This window comes from Lissotriton vulgaris, chromosome 10 (genome assembly GCF_964263255.1).
Source record: "Lissotriton vulgaris chromosome 10, aLisVul1.2, whole genome shotgun sequence".
NCBI classification, from domain to species: Eukaryota; Metazoa; Chordata; class Amphibia; order Caudata; family Salamandridae; genus Lissotriton; species Lissotriton vulgaris.
Genome location: NC_141698.1, coordinates 456183416 through 456206455, shown reverse-complemented (window position 1 = coordinate 456206455; position 23040 = coordinate 456183416). Strand labels below are relative to the sequence as shown.

The 23040-nt window shown below is 43.8% G+C and overlaps 1 protein-coding gene across 1 annotated transcript in view; it reads left to right on the top strand.

The window, feature by feature from the left end:
• Window positions 1-23040, top strand: part of WDR90 (WD repeat domain 90) — a 1374469-nt gene that overhangs the window by 59405 nt on the left and 1292024 nt on the right. The window contains exon 2 of the mRNA XM_086941318.1: window positions 12135-12226. Coding sequence (XP_086797444.1) covers window positions 12135-12226 — 92 coding nt within the window. The remainder of the gene's footprint in view (window positions 1-12134; window positions 12227-23040) is intronic.

Here is a 23040-nt window from a genome sequence, read left to right as displayed (position 1 = left end):
TCCTTTGAGTCAAAGGTTTTGATGGGCTGGTAGGGAGGGGTGAAGAGTGGTGTGGGTTGCAAGGAAGTTACTTGACTGCATTTTTCTACCCTCTGTTGTGTTGATTTTCTCCTAAAAGGGAAGTGTTTGCCCCCCCCCCAGCCCCCTCCCCCACCCGGGCAGCTGGAATGGGGATTCACTCCCAGCCTGCCTTCCCTGGGTGGTCAGAAAGTGCAGAAAATACCAGGACAATGTGTTTATGCAATAATTGCTGGCCTGCCTGGCACCAGGCTGGCCCATGCCCCTGAGCTCTAATCTTTCTGCTCCCTGGGGTGCAGATTGGTGGATGTATCCCCGTCCTGCCCTGCTAGGAGGGCAGAAAGCTCACTTCATCACCATGTAATAGGGAGTGAAAAAAGGTATGGTTTTGAGCTAATAGATTCTCGCATTATGTTGCTCCTACTGTCCTGGGCTATAGGAAGCCTTTCTTCCCTTATGTAGCTGATTGGGTGGGTTTTTCCCCAATCTCCCAACCCCATGTAGCAGAAATTCCAGTAGGTAGCAGGAAAAGGATTTATAATAATAGGAAATAGATGATGGGTAGGCCCTTCCTGCCATCATGCTGTCACCCCAGCCTGTGGCTTAAAACTGTCTTTCTGGCCCATGACCTCTATTGCTCTCCAGTGGTGCATAGAGCCCGATTACTGTAGCCATCTCCCATGGAAAGTGAGAGGAAATGTAGATTTCTGTGAGTGTAGTTTTGACACAGGCTGACATAGAGGTGAGGTTACTAAATAGTCTACCTGCTCTGGTGTGGATCTCTATGCTAAAATGGGCCGGCAACCCACAACCTGCCTTTGTAGACACTAATCCCTGGTGTCTGGTGGACTTTTAACAGACTGTAGAAAGAAGATTGGAGGTAAAACCCCCTAAGCGAGCAGAAAGACTGGCTGTGCCTACGGATGGGGGTGCAGCTCTGTGTAAGGAAGACAAGCCTTGGTGGCCATTTCTTTTCTCACCGTTTCTCTGGTCATACGTGGCCTTTCTCCCCCCTGACATGGGTAGAAATGTGGTAAATGCCCCAATCTACCCTTCGGTGCGGCAGAAAGCCCAGTTAGACCACCATGAAGAAAATGTTGATAAATTATGGAGTAGGCAGCTGGCCCTTCCTGATTTTAGATACCGTAACCTCCCCCCCCCTACATTCTCTCCCCTGATTATCCAGGTAGTTTACACCCAATCCTGACCTGCTACGGTGGGCAAAAGTTAATCAGACCCTTAGGGCAAAAATGACAAAAGGAATGGGCTTGGTTGCTGCTTGATTTTGATCTCGGGACAGTGCAACAGACAATGTTTCTGCCCTAGTCGTGGCAGAATGGGGCTTTGCCCCCTCTATGCTAACTTGTATTCCAAACCAATGCCTAAAGAACTCACAGTTTCCTCTCACTTGCCATTGGGTATGGCTGAGAATTCAGCCGTTGGGTCAGCCAGCAGTCGGGTACCTGTACCAACCATGGGCAGTTCAGAAAAACAGAAACCTAGTGTACTCCAGGGTAGGGTGGCTTATGTGGATCCCTGCATGTTTGTTTTTACCCAGAATGCCCGGTGAAATTAAAACTACACCTAAAAGCACCAAGTGTCTTCTCTCTCTTTTAATGGGGGCTGGGTGAAATATTTAGGCCTGTGGGTGTCTGACACCCAGGCAACATGTATGTATGTATGTATGTTCTTATATAGCGCTCGACTTACCCTTGGGCATCTCGGCGCTTGCATTGGGAACCCGTCCTGGCTTTTTTCCCTGTGAGATAACCCGTACTGGGCATCCCCAAGGTGAAAGCCAGGCATTCCGCCGCGGGGGGCCGTAGTGGAGATTAAGCAAGCTATTGCCCAGAGTTGCAGAGTGTGAACCCACGATTCAAGTAGGCACCGAAGTGAGAATTATCGAGTCCATGGACACTTGGGCTCAGACCCTGCCGCGTCGGGAATTGAACCCTGGTCCCGGGTCTGACCTCTGCTTCAGGGTATGCCTCCTCTAACCAGTGAGCCACACTTCTCCGCTGCCAGCTCTTGGCATTTCTGAAAACTAGAAACCCAGGGGAATCCAAATTGTGTTTTTAAGCAAAGGTGCACCACAATAAAGAAATGTGCAAACTAAATCTCAAGTTTGTACACAAAGAATACCAAAAATCACATTCAAAACGATTTTTAAAAAAAAAGACTTTTCTTTATTCACTCCATATGTGAAAGGACACAGCCGACGCGTTTCGTCCCTAAGGGGACTTCTTCAGGGCAAAATTAGTCGTGGAGGCTCCTTGATTGAAACGGTATGTACTTTGAGGATGAACAGATGCAAGGACGATAACTGGATTATATGCAATCTCTGGGTATATGTGGTTGATCTTTTATAATGAACAGGGGGACCCAAATTTCTGTGGGAATTACATCAATGGGTAGATTTAAAAATTTGGATGCGCGTTTGTAGCACCCAAAGAAGCCAATTTGTGAAAGGATTACGGCGAGTCGTGAATTGTACTGAGCCTTATAACAGTGGCTCCGATCGGCAGTCCCTTTTTCAAGTCCGGTGGCAATTAAATTTCTTTGTCAAGTCCGGTGGTAATTCAATATCAGCGGCCGACTCGCGAACTACAAGATAATCCCGATTCGAGCAAGATCCCCCTCTCGTCTTGACCAGTCCATATAGAACCTGGTAGGACGCAATCCAAATTGTGGTTTGCGTGGATCTCTGCATGTTTCCTTACCGACAGTGCCCTGAAAATATCAAATTAAGAGTCAAAAACACAAAAACCCCCATATTTATGAAAAAAAAATCTAGGGTACTTCCAGCCAGTGGCAAAAAGTCACTAACATTCTGTGTTTCTACTTGTCTTATGAGAGAAAAGAACGGAGAAGGACCCACTTAATTAGTGGGCCTAACCCATGTGAGAAAAACAGAGCAAACTGTAACTTAGTGAAGACCATACTGACAATCAATTAAACTGATGCAAGTTTTGACCAGTTAAGTCAGTATGCACAGAAGACACATTTTGTAAAACTCTCTCAGAATCACCCGATATGAGTAACGCCCAACTCAGAGTGGTATGAGAACATATTTCTAAATTCAGATTCTTGGACACATTTAAAAACTGCATAGCTTTCATTAGAACCCAACCTATTAATTAGATTTTACATTACATATTGATGCGTGGTTAAAACGCAATGAAAAATCATTATAGGCTGCAGTTCAATGATTGCTCTGGGTAGTGCATGTTTTTTGAGGACTTTAAACACTAAATAGAGTTGGACGGACATTACGGTATAATATTTTTTACATCTGCTTTACAGCCAAAAACATTATAACCTTTTTCCTAATTTCACAATTTTTTTTTATTTCAATGATTAGTTTCTTTGAGAAATTCATGAGCGTTCTACACAAATGACCTACTTTTCAGAAATCTACAGCTTTTTGTTCAACTGTGAGTTTCACATCTTATTCCCTCTACAAACTACAAGCAAGTAGACATCGCAAAAAAATATTGGCCACCACTTAGGAAACTGCAAAAACTATGGTGAAAAAAAAGATTTATTTTAGAACATTGCCTGTTTCTGAACACTGGGAATAGGTGGGTCTTAGCACTGTAGACCTTTTGTTGATGCCATTAAAAAATATTCACACACAAATTCTTGCAAATCACTTTTCCAATTTTATGGAAAAAAGCAAGCATTTTGCAAAATGTTGGCAGTTTTCTCGGGTCTCACCTGGTGAAGTCCCTTTTAGAATCCCTGCCATGTATGAGGGGGGAGAGACGGGCACATTTATCCTGATTATCATTTGTGGTAAAAAATAACAATACAAAAAAAAGATGTGAAGGAATAAGTACACATTTATCCAGATACCCCAAAGAAAACTCAGACAATTTGTAGGCATTCGTATCTTCTCAGGCCTACATGAGTTAATAATATGATGCCAGTAAAAACTATCTAGTAGCCTTGGTTGAATTGACCTTTGAAAAAGTTTAGAACAACTTAATTTGGCTATGAGAGCAACAACAGTGCTTTTTTGTTGCAGAGATCTTGGAGACCCAAAGAGTAGTAAACCTATGGCACTATGTGTATGATGATGAGTTCTATAAACATGTTGCGGCACAGCTATAGCAGCACTTAGACAAGAAGTGAGGCTTAAGGATGTAGGATGTAAGGCAGATAGTTCTTCTTGTGGATACGTACCATCTCCTTTTGTTCGACATTTCAGAGTGTTGGTTAGGCTGTCTGGAATCGCCCACAGCTCTATAGATTTTGAGGTGGTTGCAAAGGCTCCTCCTTATTCTTGCCATCAATAGGTTTCATGATTTAGTACTCTTGATCAGTCTTTGTTTGAGGGTCCTTCTTTGGCAGTAAATATGAAGTTCGAGTTGTAGGTGCATTGACCCCATTTCATGCATGACACGGCTGGCAGAGGGTCTTGACTGCAACATATGTTGCCACAAGCAAAGAGTGGTGAGCTTGTAGGTTGTAGGTATTGTGATTGTTTACTTCTTGATGCAGACATTGTAAAGCGGCTATATTCTGACTTTGCTGGAGTCTTCGAAGAAGGAAAAAGGTGGCCACTGGGATCAAATACTTTCACATACTGTAGACAAGAGTGGGCCAAGGCTTTGGTGGTCTATGCCCTATGTGGGAACTCATGCTGTGAAAATGCAACAGCGTGTTTGAATGATCAAGAAGGAATATTTGGCCACTTTAAATGTGTGGACCAGGAAGAGGCTTTTGTTCATCAACACTGCCAAATTTTTCAATTCGGCCGAAAAGATAGGGCTCAGTTTGAAGGCCCAGGGTCAGAGTGAGGTAGCATGGTACTAGATAAAGGCTCTGCATGTGCAGATCCAATTTTATTTAGTTGAACTAGTTCAGTTCAGTTCATAGAGTCTTTATTTCGATTCTAAAACCATAAGACATTGCAATCGATTAAAAATGTACTAGTTAAAACAACTTTGTTAAGAATAATTGAGTCATGTCGTTAATGTAGCAGACACAATGGTACAGGTAAAATAAATATTAAAGCACAATACAGCGACTCTTGTCTATAAAACAATTATTATACGAAGAATTTAAAAAATAAAATAGGATAAGCCGTACGGCATCTACCCCGTTGTACAGAAATATGATGGAATCAAACTACCCCACATCCACATACAAGTTAGACAAATCAGATCAGTGTGCCCTAAGTTTATTAGCCCAAGTCATTCATACCCAACTCCGGAATTTAGAAATAGCAATAACAATAGATTCCTGGGTACATGACTGTAGACTCCTCAAGGCTTCAATGGCAACTCTAGTGCCAAGGTTAGTACAAATAGGGTTGAGCCATTTCCTCCTTTGTAAGCTATAGGCCGGGCAAACAAATACTATATGGGGGATGGATTTTGACTGTACCAGGCATGAGGGGCGCAATTCTATCGTGGGCTTATGCCATCTACTGGTGAAGGCTCTAATCGGCAAAGAGCCTACACTAAACTGATGGTAGAGCTTCCTGTCCATTAGTTTTGAAATGAAGTCCCAGTAGGGGTCAAACCCTGTCTCGTGCTTTAACAGTAGAAAATCCCTGGTCAAGGTAGGTCCTATAATAGAGGAGAAGCGCTTCATCTTCACCAGATCCATATAGACTGCCTTAAGCTCTTTTTTTGAGGGGAAGGAAGTTGATTCTGGATTCTCCCACAAGTTACCCATCCCCATCTCTATCAAGGTTTCTTTTATATATTGAAGCCATCTGATCTTACTTAGGGTCCCCACCACCCTGAAATCCAAAAGCGCTTTAGCAGACAGTAAAAGCTCAGGGGTGGCCCATAGCCTTCTCCAAAGGGCTATAGGCCTGAAACGAGCTAGGTCCTCAATATGATGACATCCCAGATCCAAAAATAAGGGCACCAATGGAGTGGATTGCGGCAAGCCTATTAACGCCATCATAAATTTATCTTGGGAGATAACCAGGGGTGTGGTGTTCTCGTTGCCCCATAATTCCGCGCTATATAAGATAGCGCTTACAACTTTGGTGTTGTATATTTTAAGTGCAGGGGCTACAGGTTTGGTGAGTGAGAGCCTATGTTCTTTTAGGAGGGCCCCAGCCAACTGCGCATGCTTCAAGGCAAGCATGTTGATGTGTGGCTTCTAATGCAGCTTCCTGTTTAAGGTTATTCCCAGGTTGGTAAACACGTTAGTCTTCTCTAATGCAATATCATTCATATAGACTTTGCCCTTAGTAACTTTATATTTATGGAGAACCATAAATGTTGTCTTATCCACATTGACCGCCAACTCATGTTCGCGGCAGAACTCCTCAAAACGGGACAGACCCACCTGTAGCCCGGATTCAGTCTTAGATAAAATTAAGGTGTCATCCGCGAACATGAGTAGGGGGAATTTCAGGCCCCCAAGAGTTGGTGCATCAGTGGGACATGTGGGACATGTGGGATAATATTGCACTACCCTGTTAATAAATAGGAATAACAAGGTAGGTGAGAGAACGCATCCTTGGCGCACGCCATTTGTCACCGGAAATGTATTTGTGACCTCTCCATGTGTACCCCATCTAACCTGAGCGTGATTGGAGTCATGCAATCTAACTAACATTGCTAGCAGCTCCAAAGACCTCCCCACCTCTAAAAAAACTCTCCACATTTTATTTTGGGGAACCAAATCGAAAGTGGACTTTAAATCAATAAAAGCCGCGTATAAGTGCCCCCACCTACAATATAAACCCTCCAGTAAATCATCACAAACCTGAGCACCTGGTCAATTGTACTGGTATGGGGGCGGAAACCTGCCTGCAGGGGTGATAATATCTTAAAATCCTCTATCCACAGTTGGATTCGATATTTTTTTTTTTTAAAAACCTTTATTATATTTATGCACAATACACAGTTGTCAGCCTACAACCCAGCGGGCCGGCCGCAATGACATTTAAACACTATGACGTCTCACACTCAGGCCCCCCGGTACGTCGTTTGGGGGTTAAGCAACCCGCAGTATAATCCTGTACATGACGCAGAATCAAAAGACAAGTATTGTAGGTTTAGTTTTGGAATTTTGATGAACTGAACTAACAACATGAAACACAGACACATGACCATAATCAATTACAGGGAATAAAAGGGAGAGGGCGAAAGAATCCGACTAGCATACTATGATGGAGCATATGTCTCGAGATGCAGGGCGGCGAGGAGATCGGTCAGTACATACTATTACAAACTTAAGCCTGAAACGCCAACTAAGGGGACAGCGAGATATCAATGGTGTAGTCTTGTGGGGGAGTGCAGACATTCCCACGGTAAGTGTTCCATTGAGACCAAATTCTACCCCATTTCTTAGGTCGGCCCCGGGCCACATAAACCGTCTTTTCTCTGAACATACACCAGTCCATGTTCTCCTTCCAAGCCGCTATCGTAGGTGGTCTGTGGGAACCCCAGAGTTGCGCAATATCCCTCTTGGCCACCATATTACCAAGAGTCGCCCAAAAAGTCTGGGCCGTGTTGTAGTCCGTAGGTTCCCAGACATTAAGAAGGCATCGTCTGGCCTCAGGCAATAGAGAGACCCCGGTGACTCTTTCCATAATCGCATGCACTCTAGACCAAAAGGCAGCCATCTCAGGACACTCCCAAATGATATGCAGGAAGGTACCACTCATACCACAGCCGCGCCTACATAGCCCATCAAGAGAGTAACCCATTTGCACCAGACGCGTACCAGTTACATATACACGATGGAGGACCTTCAACTGTACAAAACGGAGGCGGGTGGGTATGGCCACCTCCTTAGGGGAGGAGATGGCCGTTTGCCAATCCTCGTCATCTAGTTCCAGGCTGTCCGCGATCCACGAAGCCCTGAGGCGCTCAAGCAAATCAGCCCTGTTATTGATGAGCTTTTTGTAAATCAGTGATATGGTACTATCCGGCACATCGCCGTCAAGGATACGGTCCTCCAGCGGCGAGGATTGGGGAATCTCCGTCCCCGGGGGGAAAATGGAGGTCAAGGCATGTCGCACCTGAATGTACCTGAAGTGTTCCTTGTCATCAAGCTCATATTCAATTTTGAGCGCCTCAAAAGTCTTAATACTACCTCTGGACCAGAGATCCTCCACCTTGCTTATACCAATCATGTCCCATTTATCGAATCCTTTCGTTCTCCACAAATTGCCCAAACGGTCAGAATCATACAACGGTGTCACTCGGGTCAACCTATCACTCCACCCAATAGCAGCATTCCGTCTCGCCACACTCGCACAGCACTTTTTGTGGGTCCAGTCAGGGCGTCAAATGGTTTCTTAGAATACAATGCCCTGTTAAAATTCCCGCCCGGCAGAAGATGTTTATCCATTGCAAAGGCAGGAGTATGACCAGGAGCGTAAGTCACATGATTAACTGCGCATAGCTGCGAGGCCCAGTAGTAGCGTCTGATGTCAGGGAGGGCGATGCCCCCGTCATACCACGGCAAAGTGAGTTTGGGTAGGGAGATACGAGCACGCCCGTCCCAAATCAGTTGCCTCTGAAGGCCCTCAACCTCACGGAAATACCCCGGAGGTATAGGATCAAAGAAGTTCTGAAGTGCATATAGGAACCTGCGGAGCGACATCATCTTAAAGAGAGTCGCACGACCCAATGGGGAAAGGGGCAGTCGTCGCCATCGTGAGATGTCAAGTTTAAGCCGCTGGAGAGGGGCATGAAGGTTACGCTCGTAACGGACGGCGGAGTTCAGCGAGACATGAATCCCCAGGTAACTAAAACCAGTCTCGGCCACCTGAATCGGAAATTTACGGGGCAGCGGGGGTAGATCCCCAGCCAGAACATAGACGCAGGACTTGGTCCAGTTGATAACAAGACCGGAGTTCTTCCCGAAGGAGGTAAGAACATCGAAAAGCACATTGAGAGACTTCCGGGGGGAGGTGAGATAAAGAAGAATGTCATCTGCATATAGCGAGATACGATCTTCAAAGTCAGGGGTCCACTGGATACCCCTGATCGAGGGTTCCCAGCGAAGCCACTCAGCCAACGGTTCCAGAGCGAGGGCAAAAAGCAACGGAGACAGCGGACAACCCTGACGGGTGCCACGTCCAAGTGCGAAAGTACCGGAAACCCTGCCATTCACCACCACCTGGGCTAGCGGTCGTTCATAAAGGAGCTGCACCCAGGCGATAAATTTCGAGCCGAAACCAAATTTAGCGAGAGCTGTCCAGAGATACGGCCATTCTATCATATCAAAAGCCATAGTGGCATCGAGGGAAGCCAAAATGGCCGACTCAGTCAGAGTTCCAGCTCTCGCGAGAACTCCGTGGAGTCTCCTGAGGTTAAGGGCGGTATTTTGGTGCGGGTGAAACCGGATTGATCCGGATGGATCAAGTCGCCGACCACCTTAATCAGTTGGTTAGCCAGTAATTTAGCAAGTATCTTGGGCTCAGCATTAAGCAGTGAAATATGCCTGTATGAAGCACAACAATCGCGCGGCTTACCTTCCTTGTGAATGACAACGATGGTGGCCAGGCGCTGATCAATAGGAAGGAGACCGGTATCGAAAGCCTCGGGAAACATATTTCTCAGATAGGGCGCCATTTTGTCGGGCCGTAATTTGTAAAGCTCAATAGGCAAGCCATTGGGCCCCATGGCCTTACCAGATCGAAGGGCACGAATGGCACCAGCGACCTCGTCCACTGTTATAGGCGCATCCATCATGGCCCTATCCTCATCAGAGAGGTAGGATAACGCGATATCGCGCAACAGCAAACGGGAGTCACATTCATCTCTATCGTTCACCGAGGCATAGACCGTCTGGAAATGGTCCACAAAGCAATCAACAATCCCAATCGGGTCGGACACACGATCCCCATTCGAAGTTGGATTCGATTTAAAACAAACCTGGCAACTATTTTCTGGATAGAATCTATGATCCTAATAGGCCTATAGTTGCCTGGAAGTGCTTGATCCCCCTTTTTATAAACCGGTATAATGACTGCACCGGACCAAGTGTCTGGGATACACGCACCACTGGCAATAGAATTGGCCAGATAGGTGATATAAACCACCCAGTTAGCCTTATCGTGGGCAGATAAATCCGCTGGCACACAATCAGGGCCCGGGGGCCCTACCTCTCGGAATAAGGGAAAGGACTGTCTCAACCTCAGAGTTGGTAAATAATAAAACACGAATCGGGGTGGGTATTTTAAGTTCATCCAGAATGTTATCATTGGTAGGGAACTGGGTAAAATACAGGGCCCACTGTTCCCGTGGGACATAGTTAATTGGTTTAAAAGGTGTCCCGTCCCTCCCCCATTTCACTAGCTGCCAGAAATTTGTCATACTCCTCTATTTACTAGTTAGGAGAAGGTTGTGCCATCCGGTGTCATCCCACTCCTTTTTGGCTTTATGTTGGATTGCTTTATAAAATAAAGACAGAGCACAGCACAAACAAGTATACAACTGCCTATCCCCAGTCAGAAAAGGTTATTTAATACATAGAACATAGGAACACTGTATCCAGAAAATGATCTTGACCGCTGTGGTCGGATTTTTTACAGCAATGGCACAACCGACACGTGTTTCGTCGCCATTTGCGACTTTTTCAAGGCTCCTCTGGAGCGTCCTGCGCCGTGGGGGTCGAGGCAGCGCTTTATAGCTCGATGACCACGCCTCCCCCCAGCGGCAGCTGTTGTGGATTAGGGCGCAGTGATGTACTCAGGGACTGCGAGTTTCACCAGGGTATGACGGCGGCAACCGGGGCTCGGAAATGACCTGCCGGCGGTAGAAACAGGGCGTGCACAGGAGCCCAAAGTCCAGCAACCAGGGTAGGGGCTGACCAAGTCACAGGGTTCTTTTAAAAAATGCGATAATTCTCTGGAGCATTGTTAAACTAGATTTGAGGTAGTTTCTCTAGAATTAGTATTTCACTGCTTGAAGGAAAGGGTCCTTGGCACAGGAGTGCTGCTCTGGGGTATTTTCCAGGTTTAAGAGGATCTGTAAGTTGGCGTAGTTGAAGCAGTTGAGGTAGAAAGATGTGATTAGGCCTTGGAGCGGGTAAAGGAATTTGTTGACTAGAATAGGCACACAGGAGAAAGCAGATAAAATGCCTATATCAGCAACAAAAATAGCTGATGTGAAAGCAGGAAATGTTTATGTGAGATCTTTCTGCAAGACAGAAGACATCCAATACAGGGCAATGCTTTCAGCTCTTAGGTCACTCAGTCTCTCTAGTAAGGTGTTGTGGTAAATGGTGTGATGAAAGGCGATCTAGTAGAATAGCAGCAACATGGTTAAATCAGCAATGAACCTCAAGCCATTGCAGGTGGCGATCGATGTGAATTTTCTACATGTGCCTGGTGGAAGCCTTGTGGTGGTCTCAGATTAGATTATTTTTCCCAAAGAAGTCTTAAAACTGGGTAAAGGATAATATTTAGCTAAGTTTGCCCTGCAAGGATCCTATGGAGATAGCTATGGAGGTGGATGGGTATTTTGGGTTTCTAAAAAATGGTTATTAACATTTGAGTGGAGGATGCTGACATAAAAGTTTAGAGTGGGACTTTAACTCTGTGAAGCGGTGCATAAAATACATTATTATTATTATTATAATTCAAAATGGATTTCATTGGGGCCAATATTAAATTAGTTCCATTTGACATTCCTGGCTATTCTGCTTTTAAAATGCAGTTATTTCTGAATAGAATCTTTTAATTGTCGAATGTTTTCTTTGACATGCTGTTTTCCACCACAACATAGTTTTAATTAGCATTTTCCTTGCCTCAAGTAGATCTATATTTTCTATTTAACCAGTAATGTTGTTAGTGCTCCTAACTGTGTCATGTAGTTTCAACTTGAAATTGCAGACACAGAGGCATACCCCTGTCAAGTTTTTGCGGTGTATACAGCAGAGGTGAAGCTTCAAATGTGTAGGTATGAGCAAATACATTAGAAACAACCACACAGTCAAACTAAATTGGCTGTTTTTAGAAAGAGAGTGACGCGATTTATTTTCCTGTGGCAGCTGGAGGCAGAAGGTAATGTATCATACCACTAGGCGAGCAGCAGACTTGTTAACAATTCTGCTAGAGTATATTGGTGGATTCATTTTACAAGTTGAACAAATGAGATGCATCTCATAAGAGGTTTCTCTTTCCTCAGTATGGCAGCACCCATTCGTGAACGTCTTCAAACATGTCAAGATTGACGAGTGGAAGAGGTCCTCGAAGGAAGGGGACGTGAGCACAATTATGGTAAGGTGTTATTCTCTGAGCCTTGATGTTTGGCAGATGAATTTTGCTTTCTTTCGTCAGATAGTAAGCAGATTATGCTAATTGTAGTTATAGCCAATATTCCCTCTAAATGATTTCCTCTGTGTGGCAATGAAGGGTCATTGTAGAACTGCAGCCAAGGCTGTGTGCACGAATTAACCATGCAAGTGTACACCTTTCTCCGATGCATGAAACGCTAAATGAGAAATTGGTCTCTTGATTGTACAATTGTAGTGAGCCAGGCACCATGGCTCAAGGTTTTGGGCTGGGGGCTAAGCCATTGAAGATTTATATTTAAAGAGCCAAAAAGACAGTTAATCAAGTACTCTGTTGATTCCAACATAGTTCAAGAAGAACAATTTGAAAAGATATAAACATACAGTTTCTGATTCTTGTCAACTAGCACCCAATTTAGATCAATTCTGTGTGGCCATGCTGTACATTCTTGATGCAGTAATAATAACTTGCCTTTGATAAATAACTTGATACCATAGTTTTACATTTTCGTTGATCTTTTAATAATAGCTTTTGAAATTACCCAATTCAGTGGTGGTAGTTCTTTCAATTTTCAACGGATAAAGGGTTAAGTGAGTGTTAGCCAGATTTTATCTTGGGTCTTGCATATTTTTCTTTTTTTATACAAGCAAGCTTATAGATTTTACTTCAGTGTAAGCTACTCGTCAACAAAACCGAAACGAGACCGTGGTCCATCAAGTCACTACATCAGCAGAGGAACACATATAACTATCAGTCAGTTCCCGCATCTAGTTCCTGTATATTAAATCAGATTTCAGTAGAGTATGTTTAGCTTACTGAAGTACCTCATTAGCTTTAAAACAGATGTTTTAAGGTTGTGTGCTTTCGCTCAGGGAATGGTTATTTAAATATAAATATAAAGAGAAAGAAAGAACACACACAAACAATTCAATTTTAACTGAACTTGATTGTTGGATCTTTTTTTTTTGTTGAAAATCTTTTTATTTAAATAACCAGTTCCATAACAGTGCACATCAGTTAGCAACGGAAGTTCATTGACCAAAGAAGCTCGGCAACTCACCCATGTTCCGCTTACAATGTCACTCATTGAATGCTTATACCTCACATATGTTATGTTTATGTTTATGTTATGTATATGTTTATACAGATTTTTGTCATTCTATTACTATAAAGCGCTCTGCTACCTCCGGGTCTTGACAGCGCTATAGAAAACTTCCTAAATAAAATAAAATAAAAATAAACAATTACAAATAAAATCAGCCGCAGATTCATTAATAAAGCCTTTAAACCACCCACCACTACAGACCCCGCCCATAAACACTGAGACATCCCCAGTGGACCCCCAACTCTGGACCCATCAAAGCAGACCTATTATATTCACCAACCCCACCCCATTCCCCTTCCCTCCCCGCTAGGACCGCAGTGCGGCCCTCCCTAGTGCATCCACATCCTAAGGAATCCAATGCAGAACGAGTGCCACAAGACATCAGTAGTAAGTGCACCGCTATGGAGTACAAAGTTCCACACCGACCCTCCCTCAGGTCGGCTCCTCATCCGCCTGTGAGTCCATCCACTCTCCTCGGTACCTTCTCCAAGCCGCCCATATTTTCTCCCATTTCTCCGGACAACCTCAACTCTTATAGATCACTTTTTCAGCCTGTTGGCACCAGTCCAGATCTCGCTCCCACTCCTCCACTGTAGGCACAAGATCACTTCCCCATAACCTTGCGATAGTTCTCTTGGCTCCCATACTCGCCAGAGCTAACCACACTGTGTCCCATTTCGGCCAGGTGATGTCACTAGTGACTCCTAAGACATGCCATCTGGCCTCCAGCGGCACGTCCGCTCCCACCACCTCTGACATAATGCCTGCTAGTCTGGACCAGTAGGCCCTGATTCTGGCGCAATCCCACAATATGTGGAAGAAGGTCCCTTCTTCACCACACCCCCGCAAGCAAAAGCGTGAGTTCACATAGCCTATTATGTATTGCGTCGTTCGTGGGGTGTATATGACCTATGCAGGATGCGCAGTTGGACGAGTCGGAACCTGGCACGTATCGCCTCTTCTCAGGGACATTGCAGGGCCTCTCCCCAATCATCATCCTCCAGCATCCCCAAATCCGACTCCCACTTTTCCCGCAGGGGGTCCAGTGTGTCCGCGATGTTATTGATAAGCTTCCTGTACTTTAGGGAGATAGCTTTACATTCATAGGGTCTAGTAGAAGTCTATCCTCCAACTGAGCATAATTAGGTAGCTCCACCCCTGGAGTCAGGTGTCGGTGCAGGGCATGTTTAAGCTGTTGGTAGTGTAGGAACTCCCCATTCCCCATCTGGAACTCATCCTGCAAGTCTGCAAAACCCACCATCTCTCCCTGTTTCCAAACATCACCCAGCACATCAATACCAATCAGGCTCCACTGAAGCAGACCTTGCAATTTCGCCACTGCAGGCAGGAATGTCCCGGCCCACAGAGGAGTCTGCTCCGTAAGCTTTACCTCCCATCCTAGCAATTTTGTTGCCCGTTTCCACACTCCAACCACCGCTGCTGTTTGGGGACGTAGAAGTCGACCGCGCCTACCCGTAGTATAGAGGGCCTCTAAATAGGTACCGCTGCCAAAGGCTAACCTATCTCCCCTGTAGATTGTTTGATCTTTTAACACAATTTGACAAACTATTAATAAATGTAAATAAGCATTAGCATAGCCAATAGGTCTCTCCTTTGGGACCTTATAAGTATTTAGTTATGCAGCACAATATCCTTGGTGCAACAACATCAACTGTTGCATTGCTAAACACTTATAATGTCCAAAAAATGAGATCTATTGGCTATGCCTATGCTTGTTATAAGTTGTAAAAGCCTTTCCTGACTAAGGAAAGTTTTGTGCAATACTTTACAAATCACCACTAGAAGGTGGTGTGACCCCTAAGTTAGTGTGGCAACTGATTTTCAAAACAACATCTCTGAGACAGCTCTGCCTTTGAGAGTCCTGTTGCCAGCCTCAGACGCAGCAGACCGTGGTCAATGAAGCCACTACTTCCACCCCTCACTTCCCCAACTTCCTTGTCTCCCATGTGGGATTATTAATATTTTTTTAACAGAGGCAACACCTGTTGTTTTCATTGGAACAGGCTACTGTAAAATAAAAAACCTAGTTTACTGTTTGGAATGCACATGGATTGTTGCCTCTTGTAGACCATCATCGCGACATTCAGACCCAAACACATTGAATCGTAAATTGACACATGACAAATTAATATTCAATAGACATGCCTTTTTGTGACTCTCTGCAAATGGATTATTTGTGATGAGATCTACTAGTGCGTAGGTCCCATCGCCAATATCATTCCCATTCGCAAACTGGTCAGCATGCAACGTTCATATCTCTGGTTTGTGAATGGGAATTATACAAGTCCCTAAGAGTATTAAAATTCATTGAAAAATGTCTGACCTGTAACTAAGTAGTTCTAAACTAGCTGTGGTAAAAATACCGAAACTGATCAAGTCCACCCTCACAACAATGTTGAACTGAGTTACAATGAGAAACCCAAGTCCCATAACCATTTTATAGCAATATCTATTTGGGCTGGCTCCATAAGGGATGCACAAATAGATACAGACATTACACCGACTTACCTACAAGAAAATAAATCCAGTGATAAATCCTGCGGAGCTTCATGCTCAGCTGAGGGGAATTATTTTACATATAAAGGGCACTGATAGTGAGCCCCACCTTTTCACCAAAATGTGATTAGGTGGTTGAGTCGCATGCCCATAAGGTGTTGACTCAAACTAAGCTGCCATAAAACAGCTGCCTCAACTCAAACTGCCCAGCTTAGGAGTAGACCACAAACAACGTCCCTCAATATAGTTCCTAATCCAAACAGCAATAAGAGTTCTTTACAAATTAATTGTTAAAGCCACAAGAGCTGATGGCATGTTAGGGCGAAATGGCATGCAATAGTTCCAAAATAGAGAGGGATAGCAATTAAAAAGCATTCCATCAGCCAGTTTTAAAAAACATGATTCACGGACACTGAGGAAACATCAGAGAACTCATATGCTAAACGTTATCTCCTCAGACACTAGATCAGCGGTTCACTTACTAAAAATAAGTCTGAAGTTCACAGAAGCAGGACATGCGACACTAGGCCTTTGAGAGATGGCAGGGTAAAACGAATAGAAACTCCTGCAAGCATGCAAAAAATTGTGAGAAAATTACATTTTTCTACAGTCCTTTCAGCCTTATCGTTGTGCACATTCCTAGCAGTTGGATTTAATGAGGACCCACTGTGAAGGTAAACTCAGAAGTGCCTGCGCTCACATTGGCATTAATGAAGGAGAAGATGATTGAATTGTAGATCACGACTGGCTCAGAGGTAAAGCTAAACGTTAATGGATGCTAATGACACACATTTACATTCCCAGGCCTTTTAATCAAAAACAAAAACATTGGAAGCTCTCAACAAATTATTATTTTCTCATTTCTGCTTCCACATAATGACACAGAAAGCTATTCGAATGGATGGGGGCTGTGCTACCCATTAGACTAATAGCGAGAAAAGTGAGAACATGAAGAGATTACGACAACATTGCAATTTCATAACTGAGGAAAAGGCAATTTCTACGACTGCATAACAGTGTAAAAACGAACACGCGCGCCTTGCGCTCAAAGTAAAAATACAAAATAAAAGCAAGTTTGACGAAAGGCAGCACGGGGAGGGGAGAGAGAAGGGGGCCTGCGCCTGTTTCCCTTGCTGGAGCGAGCAGGAACTATCTGTTAATTACAAACAGATGGTTTAAAAGCTCGCTCCCGCAAGGGAATCGCCAAACGTGCATGCGTTGCCATTCAAAGCAATGAAATGCGTGCAGTCTTTTTCCTATGCAGCGCATGCGCGCCGCGTAGGCAAGACCTAAAAACCGGGTCGATTTGAAGGGCTTCCTTTATAACTCACCATAAAATATATATATTAAATCTGCCTCAATTTTTCAGTAAATTACTTGGGCCCTCTTTCATGGAACTAACATCTGAAATCAGTTTAGGCAATGAGGTTTCAAATGGTGCATCACATCACACTAGGCCAGTTTTCACTATCCTACAAAGAGTGCAAATCAGAGTGAACAGATGATGCAGGACCTTATCCTGTGACCAGAACACACTTTCTTTCCCTACTCACAGTAGCTGAAGGAGAAAAGCCCAAAAAGCCCCAAAATTTGGTTTACTTTGTAAGGATGTAATTCCTTTGCCTTCGAGGCAGGATGAAGAACAGTGCATTTGGAGTAGAATCTGTGCTCCTTATTCAGATGGATGATCGGCTAGGTGATGACAGGCCACATGTTTTAATGGTTTTAATGTGATTTCAAACCAATACAGACCTAGTGTGAAGGGGATGAGTTGAGCCCCTAGGCCTTTTTCTGATATGGAGCCTCAATTCCCAGAAAAGGGGTGTGGTCTAATTATGATTTGTTCTACAGTATCAATGCAGTGATATAGGAAACTCAATTGCTGTGAATAAATTGCATAGAGGTACTGGCAAAGGGAAGGGCTTTAAGATTCAATATGATATGTTTTTCTCAGAGACAAACAGGAAACAAAACCACCTGAGCTTTAAATGGGATGAAAAAAGTGGGGTTAGAGAGTTCTCTAAAAGAGACAATGCTGAAGAAGTATGACTAGGAATCCTTTCCAAGAAGGGTGACCTCTAAAATATAGTGCTTAACACAGTGTGCAACCTCACCAGAATTTGGTTGCTGCTCCGTGCTTTTTCTTTTATTGCATCTAGACATATCAAAGAACAACTACCCCTATACCCCTAAAGGAAGCCAGAACTATATTCTCCTCCATGCTGCTTAGCAGAAGCTAATAAATGAGCAACAACAATGATTTTGTTGTAAATAATTAGAATAGAAAATATTTCAATTCTGAAAATATTAGACTGAATTAAACATTACTAAGGTCAATGGAAGGTGTAGCGGTCTTCAAAGTGTTTGGTTCACTCATGTTCTCCCCTTTCACACCACTTTTCACCACTGTCCCTGACTGTTAGTCACAAATATCTTTATTCTCCGCACATATTTCTAAAATCCTTGATTGCATATGTCACTAATTTCACCTCATTATTGTTTTGTCACTCTGTCCTTCAAGTAGTTCCTTACATCACCACCCTTTCTCAATGCCCTCTCTATTTCACATAAACCCTCTCCTACTGAGCATTTTCTTTTTCCATGAACACTCTCAGTATTTTAAAAGCTGTGTACCTCCTTTACACACGTTAACATAAAATGTAAATTCCAGTTGGCACTCCTGTGACCATTGCCTTGTATGCTCTGCAGAGAGGCTAAAAATCGGATGATCATGTAGTCGGAACACCATGAACCACTTACAGGCATTGCGAGAAACTCACTGCATTCAGCTTCGGCTCCATCTGTCTCAATCCTGTCCTGCCATCCGCAGGTTGAACACACCTAGACCTTTATAAGGGAATCAGTGCATAGTGTGCACTATAAAAGAGGTGTATATTGTGTTAACAAAACTAAAGAAACACATCTGGAAAAGCGAGTACTCGTTATGAGCGGCCAGTTAGTTTCAGTATGTGCAGTAACTGCTGTTACCAGGTCACTCATAATGAAGGCATTGGAAAATGCAATATGATGTAATACATGTGAATTGTAAACAGCCAAGCATCGTTCACATGGCAGCACCAGATCATATTAAACCCCTGAGTACCACCCATTTCTAACAGCACCATCTTTATAAGGTTTTTGGGGGAGAAATCACAAACACTGTGGCGGTTGTCTCTGTCAGTTTAGATTAGCATCATGCAAGTTGGACTCCTCTTTCCATGCAACGGATTGTATCAGAAGAACAACAAGTTACACTTATGAACAGTCCACTATTTTCACAGTGATAGACTGTGCATGCTTTCGGTCCACTTTGTACAAAGTGGTTTGCATCAATTAATCAACATGCCCAGAACAAATTAAGTTCTCTCTCCAATGTGTCATTTTTCAGCAAAGCTTCTCTACACATTTGCCCTTTAAATCATAACCAGTGTTTCCATAAGATGTGAGCTTGCGCCCGGTCCAGTCTCCCTCGCAATCCGCGTCTCTTCGTATAGAGAGTTAAATCTGAAGACGTCCTTCTGCTTTCCAATTTGAAGATGCAGGTTCATTTTTCATTGTTTTTGCATCCGACTGGGAAGTGTATTTTGAGCAAACTCAACAACACAATGAGGGAGGTACCCAAAGACCAGTGAGGGACCGGGTAAACAAATATGCAAAGAACACAAAAAGTCCCTAGTTGGTGGGGTTAAATACCCTACAGCGCAGACTAACCCAACCAAAAGGCTCAAAGGGTAGCTACGATGTCAAGGACAAGATCATAACACACACATAAATCGCAAATACAGGCTAACAGTCAGTATAGGAACCCTGTCTACAAATCACCACATAAATTTAGAGAACTATAATTTTTACCAGTGTAAAAAACTATTTATTAAAACCAATACATTTTCAAGTTTACATTCATAAAACAATTATACATTCAAACATATGTTAAAAAACCAAAGAGTCGACGCGGCGTTTCGGTGTCTTGTGTCGATGATAACACCTTCTTCAGGACGGGGGTTTTTTTGTTTTAAAAAAATCTCTAAAAAGGTAAGATTAAAAAACATACAGGGGCCTATTATATACTGACGTTAGCATTCTTTTGACATTATTATAGACTGTACACTAAGATTAAAAAACATTCATAATCTCTACATTACCCTTTGTATGTACAGGGAAACAATCACTATTCTCTTGTACTTTTATCCATATGGATACCAAATAATAACTGAATAGCAAAGAAGACTGGGAGAGGGTCTTATAGACACCCCCATAACAAAAGTTCATTATAGTCTAGAATATGGTAGCTGGTAGGGATAAATCAGAACATGAGGTCTGGCCTATACGGCTCCTGTGATGAACCCTACACAATATGTAACTTAAACATAAGCATCAATTGCTTTTATTTTTATTAGTTTTTTTCAACATGTAACAACAGATTTGTTCCAGTTGTAACTCTTAGATAATGTGCTAATATAATATAAGCATCAATTGTTCTTTTGATTTTGTTTTTATATTATTCTTCATAGACTCATAATAACTAGGGTATCTTCATCTTCTCTCCCTCATACTCCTCTAAAGAAATCCTCTGAGTCAAGGGTAGTGTCTTCAGCTCCGTCGTCGAAATCTGTGGCGTCTCCGGCTCTTGTTCCTGTGAAGATGTCGACGACCCCGTCGACGACGACTTCGTTAACGATTACAATCTCGACGACGACAGCGATGTCGACGGCAGTGACAAAGACAACGCCGTCGAAGAAAGATTCGTCGACGACTCCATCGACGGGAGGAGTGTGAACCTCGTCGACGACACCATTGACGAGGAGTTCGTTGATGAAGGCTTTGCCGACGACACCATCAACGACGACCTTGTCGACGACAATTCGAATTTCATCATCTACGGTAGCATCGACGACGGGAGCTCTGTCGACTTTTAAATCACCAAAATCGAAATCTTTAATATCTATAAAGCCTTTTCAATCGTGGACGGGCTCGTCGACGGTCAAGAAAACTACAGAATTCACTACGTGGACAAAAATTTCTCTCCTTCCTCCATCAAATCTGCTAGATTTACAAGAATCGGAGGATGAATATTCAATGGGTGTAGCTTACAGTCCCTCTCAGCTACAGATTAAGAGTCAGGACACTGATGAAGAGGAGTACCAAGAGGTTAAAGAGGTTTACTCTTTCCAAGATCAGCCAGTGTCCAAATCCAAATGATATGAGTCATTCCAACAGTCATATGAGTATGAGGAGGAAGAGGAAACGCATCCTGAGGTGAGGGACGAGTCCATCTCGATGCCTGTTTCTCTAGTGAGTGACTTACGTCACATGATTAATGACTATTATCGTTGTTTCCTGAGGCTAACGCTCGTGCCTCAAATACTTCAGGCGCTCCTACCCAAGCTCCGGTAGTTCAACCTACACCTACAGTGCAAAATATGCGATCTCCCCCAATTATCACAATAAGGGATGATTTCGCAGAAAGTGATGGAGAAGACCAGCCAGAAGAAGGGGAACTTCTTCAAGATACTCCTGTAGGTATTGAGTGGGATCAATATATTTTGCCTACAACACCATCTCCATCACCGTCGCCAGCAAACTCTCCACCACAGGACATTGGAGGATTCCATGACAAAATGGAAAAAGCCTCAAAGAGATTTGAGCTTCTGCTTCCAGTGCAGGAAGCAGAATGTTTCCTATACGACTTCAACGAGGAGTGAAGGAAGTCTATGAGATCAATTCCCATCATTGAGCATATCTGGGACGAGGGCTTGAAGATCATGAAAACTCCAGCCTCAGTGGCGGCTTCGGTGCCCAGAATAGAGAAGAAATATTGTGCACCAGAGTCTTGATTGGACATCCGCGTCCAAAAACAGTAGTGATGCAAGCGGCTCAGAGACAATCCGAAAATCTTGTCTCGACTTCTGTAGCCCCCCCCCGACAAAGAAGGAAGACGGATGGATGGCGTGGGGAAGCGTTTTGTGGTGATGGCAGCGGCTTCCATTAGAGCTGTAAACGCTCTAGCTCTGATCAGTCGTTACAACGGACAAATGTGATCAGATATAGCGCTGTTGTTGGCTCACCTCCCAGATGACAAAAAGGAGGAAGTGGCTGCCATTTTACAAGACGGAGCTAGGGCGGCCTCCGAATCCATCGATATCGCTATGGATATTTCATCAGTAGCGTTTAGACAAATGGCGGGAGCGGTGGCTCTCCAAAGACTTGGATGGCTTAAGGCCACTTCATTCAGGCCAGAGGTACAAGCAAAAATTGTGGACATGCCTTTTGACTGAGAGAATATCTTCGGAAGCATATAGACGATGCTCTCCAAGGAATCAAAGCTGACACGGACACAGCGCGAGCGTTGGGTCCTCTTCAACAAGGCAGATTCCAGTCCTTTCGGAAGAGAGGTTCTAGAGGCCAATACAATCAAAGGTCTTCGTACCAGTCCAATAGGTACCAACCTTACAGTCAACAGGGGTATCGCCAGTATTGGAGCAACCAACAGTTTCGTTCCTCAAACTCCTATTATCACCAGCAATCCAGAGGAAAGAATGCTGCGAGAGGAAAAGCTCAACAATCCAATAGACAACAGTGGCTTTCTCGAGGCACCCGCCACCTGGTCAGACATCAACAAAGACCATTACCTTTCTCAGCAATGGCTGTTGATAACAACAGACAGATGGGTACTGGATGTGATTCATCAAGACCATACCCTAGAATTTATACAGAAGTCCACGAACCAACCACCTGTTCAGACAGCAGCAACATCTGTCAGCTCTCATAGCAGAAGTATTATTTCTTATAGTAAAAGGGGCAATAGAGGAAGTTCAGTTTCCTCAGCGAGGGAAAGGATTTTACTTGCATTTCTTTCTGATAAAGAAAAAGCAGACATCAAAATGGCGGCAGGTAATGGATCTGAGAGGTCTGAACCAATTCATCAAGAAGATTCCCTTTCGTATGCTATCCCTTCAGGAAATACTCCTGCTGTTACACAAAGGAGACTTCATGGCATCCATGGACCTCTTAGATGCCTATTTCCACATTCTGATTCACATAAATCACAGAAAATATCTGCGTTTTGTAGTGGCGGGGCGCCACTACCAATTCAAAGTATTGTCCTTTGGTCTAAAATCGGCACCAAGGGTCGTCACAAAGTGCATGACGCCGGTAGCAGCACACCTGAGACTACAGG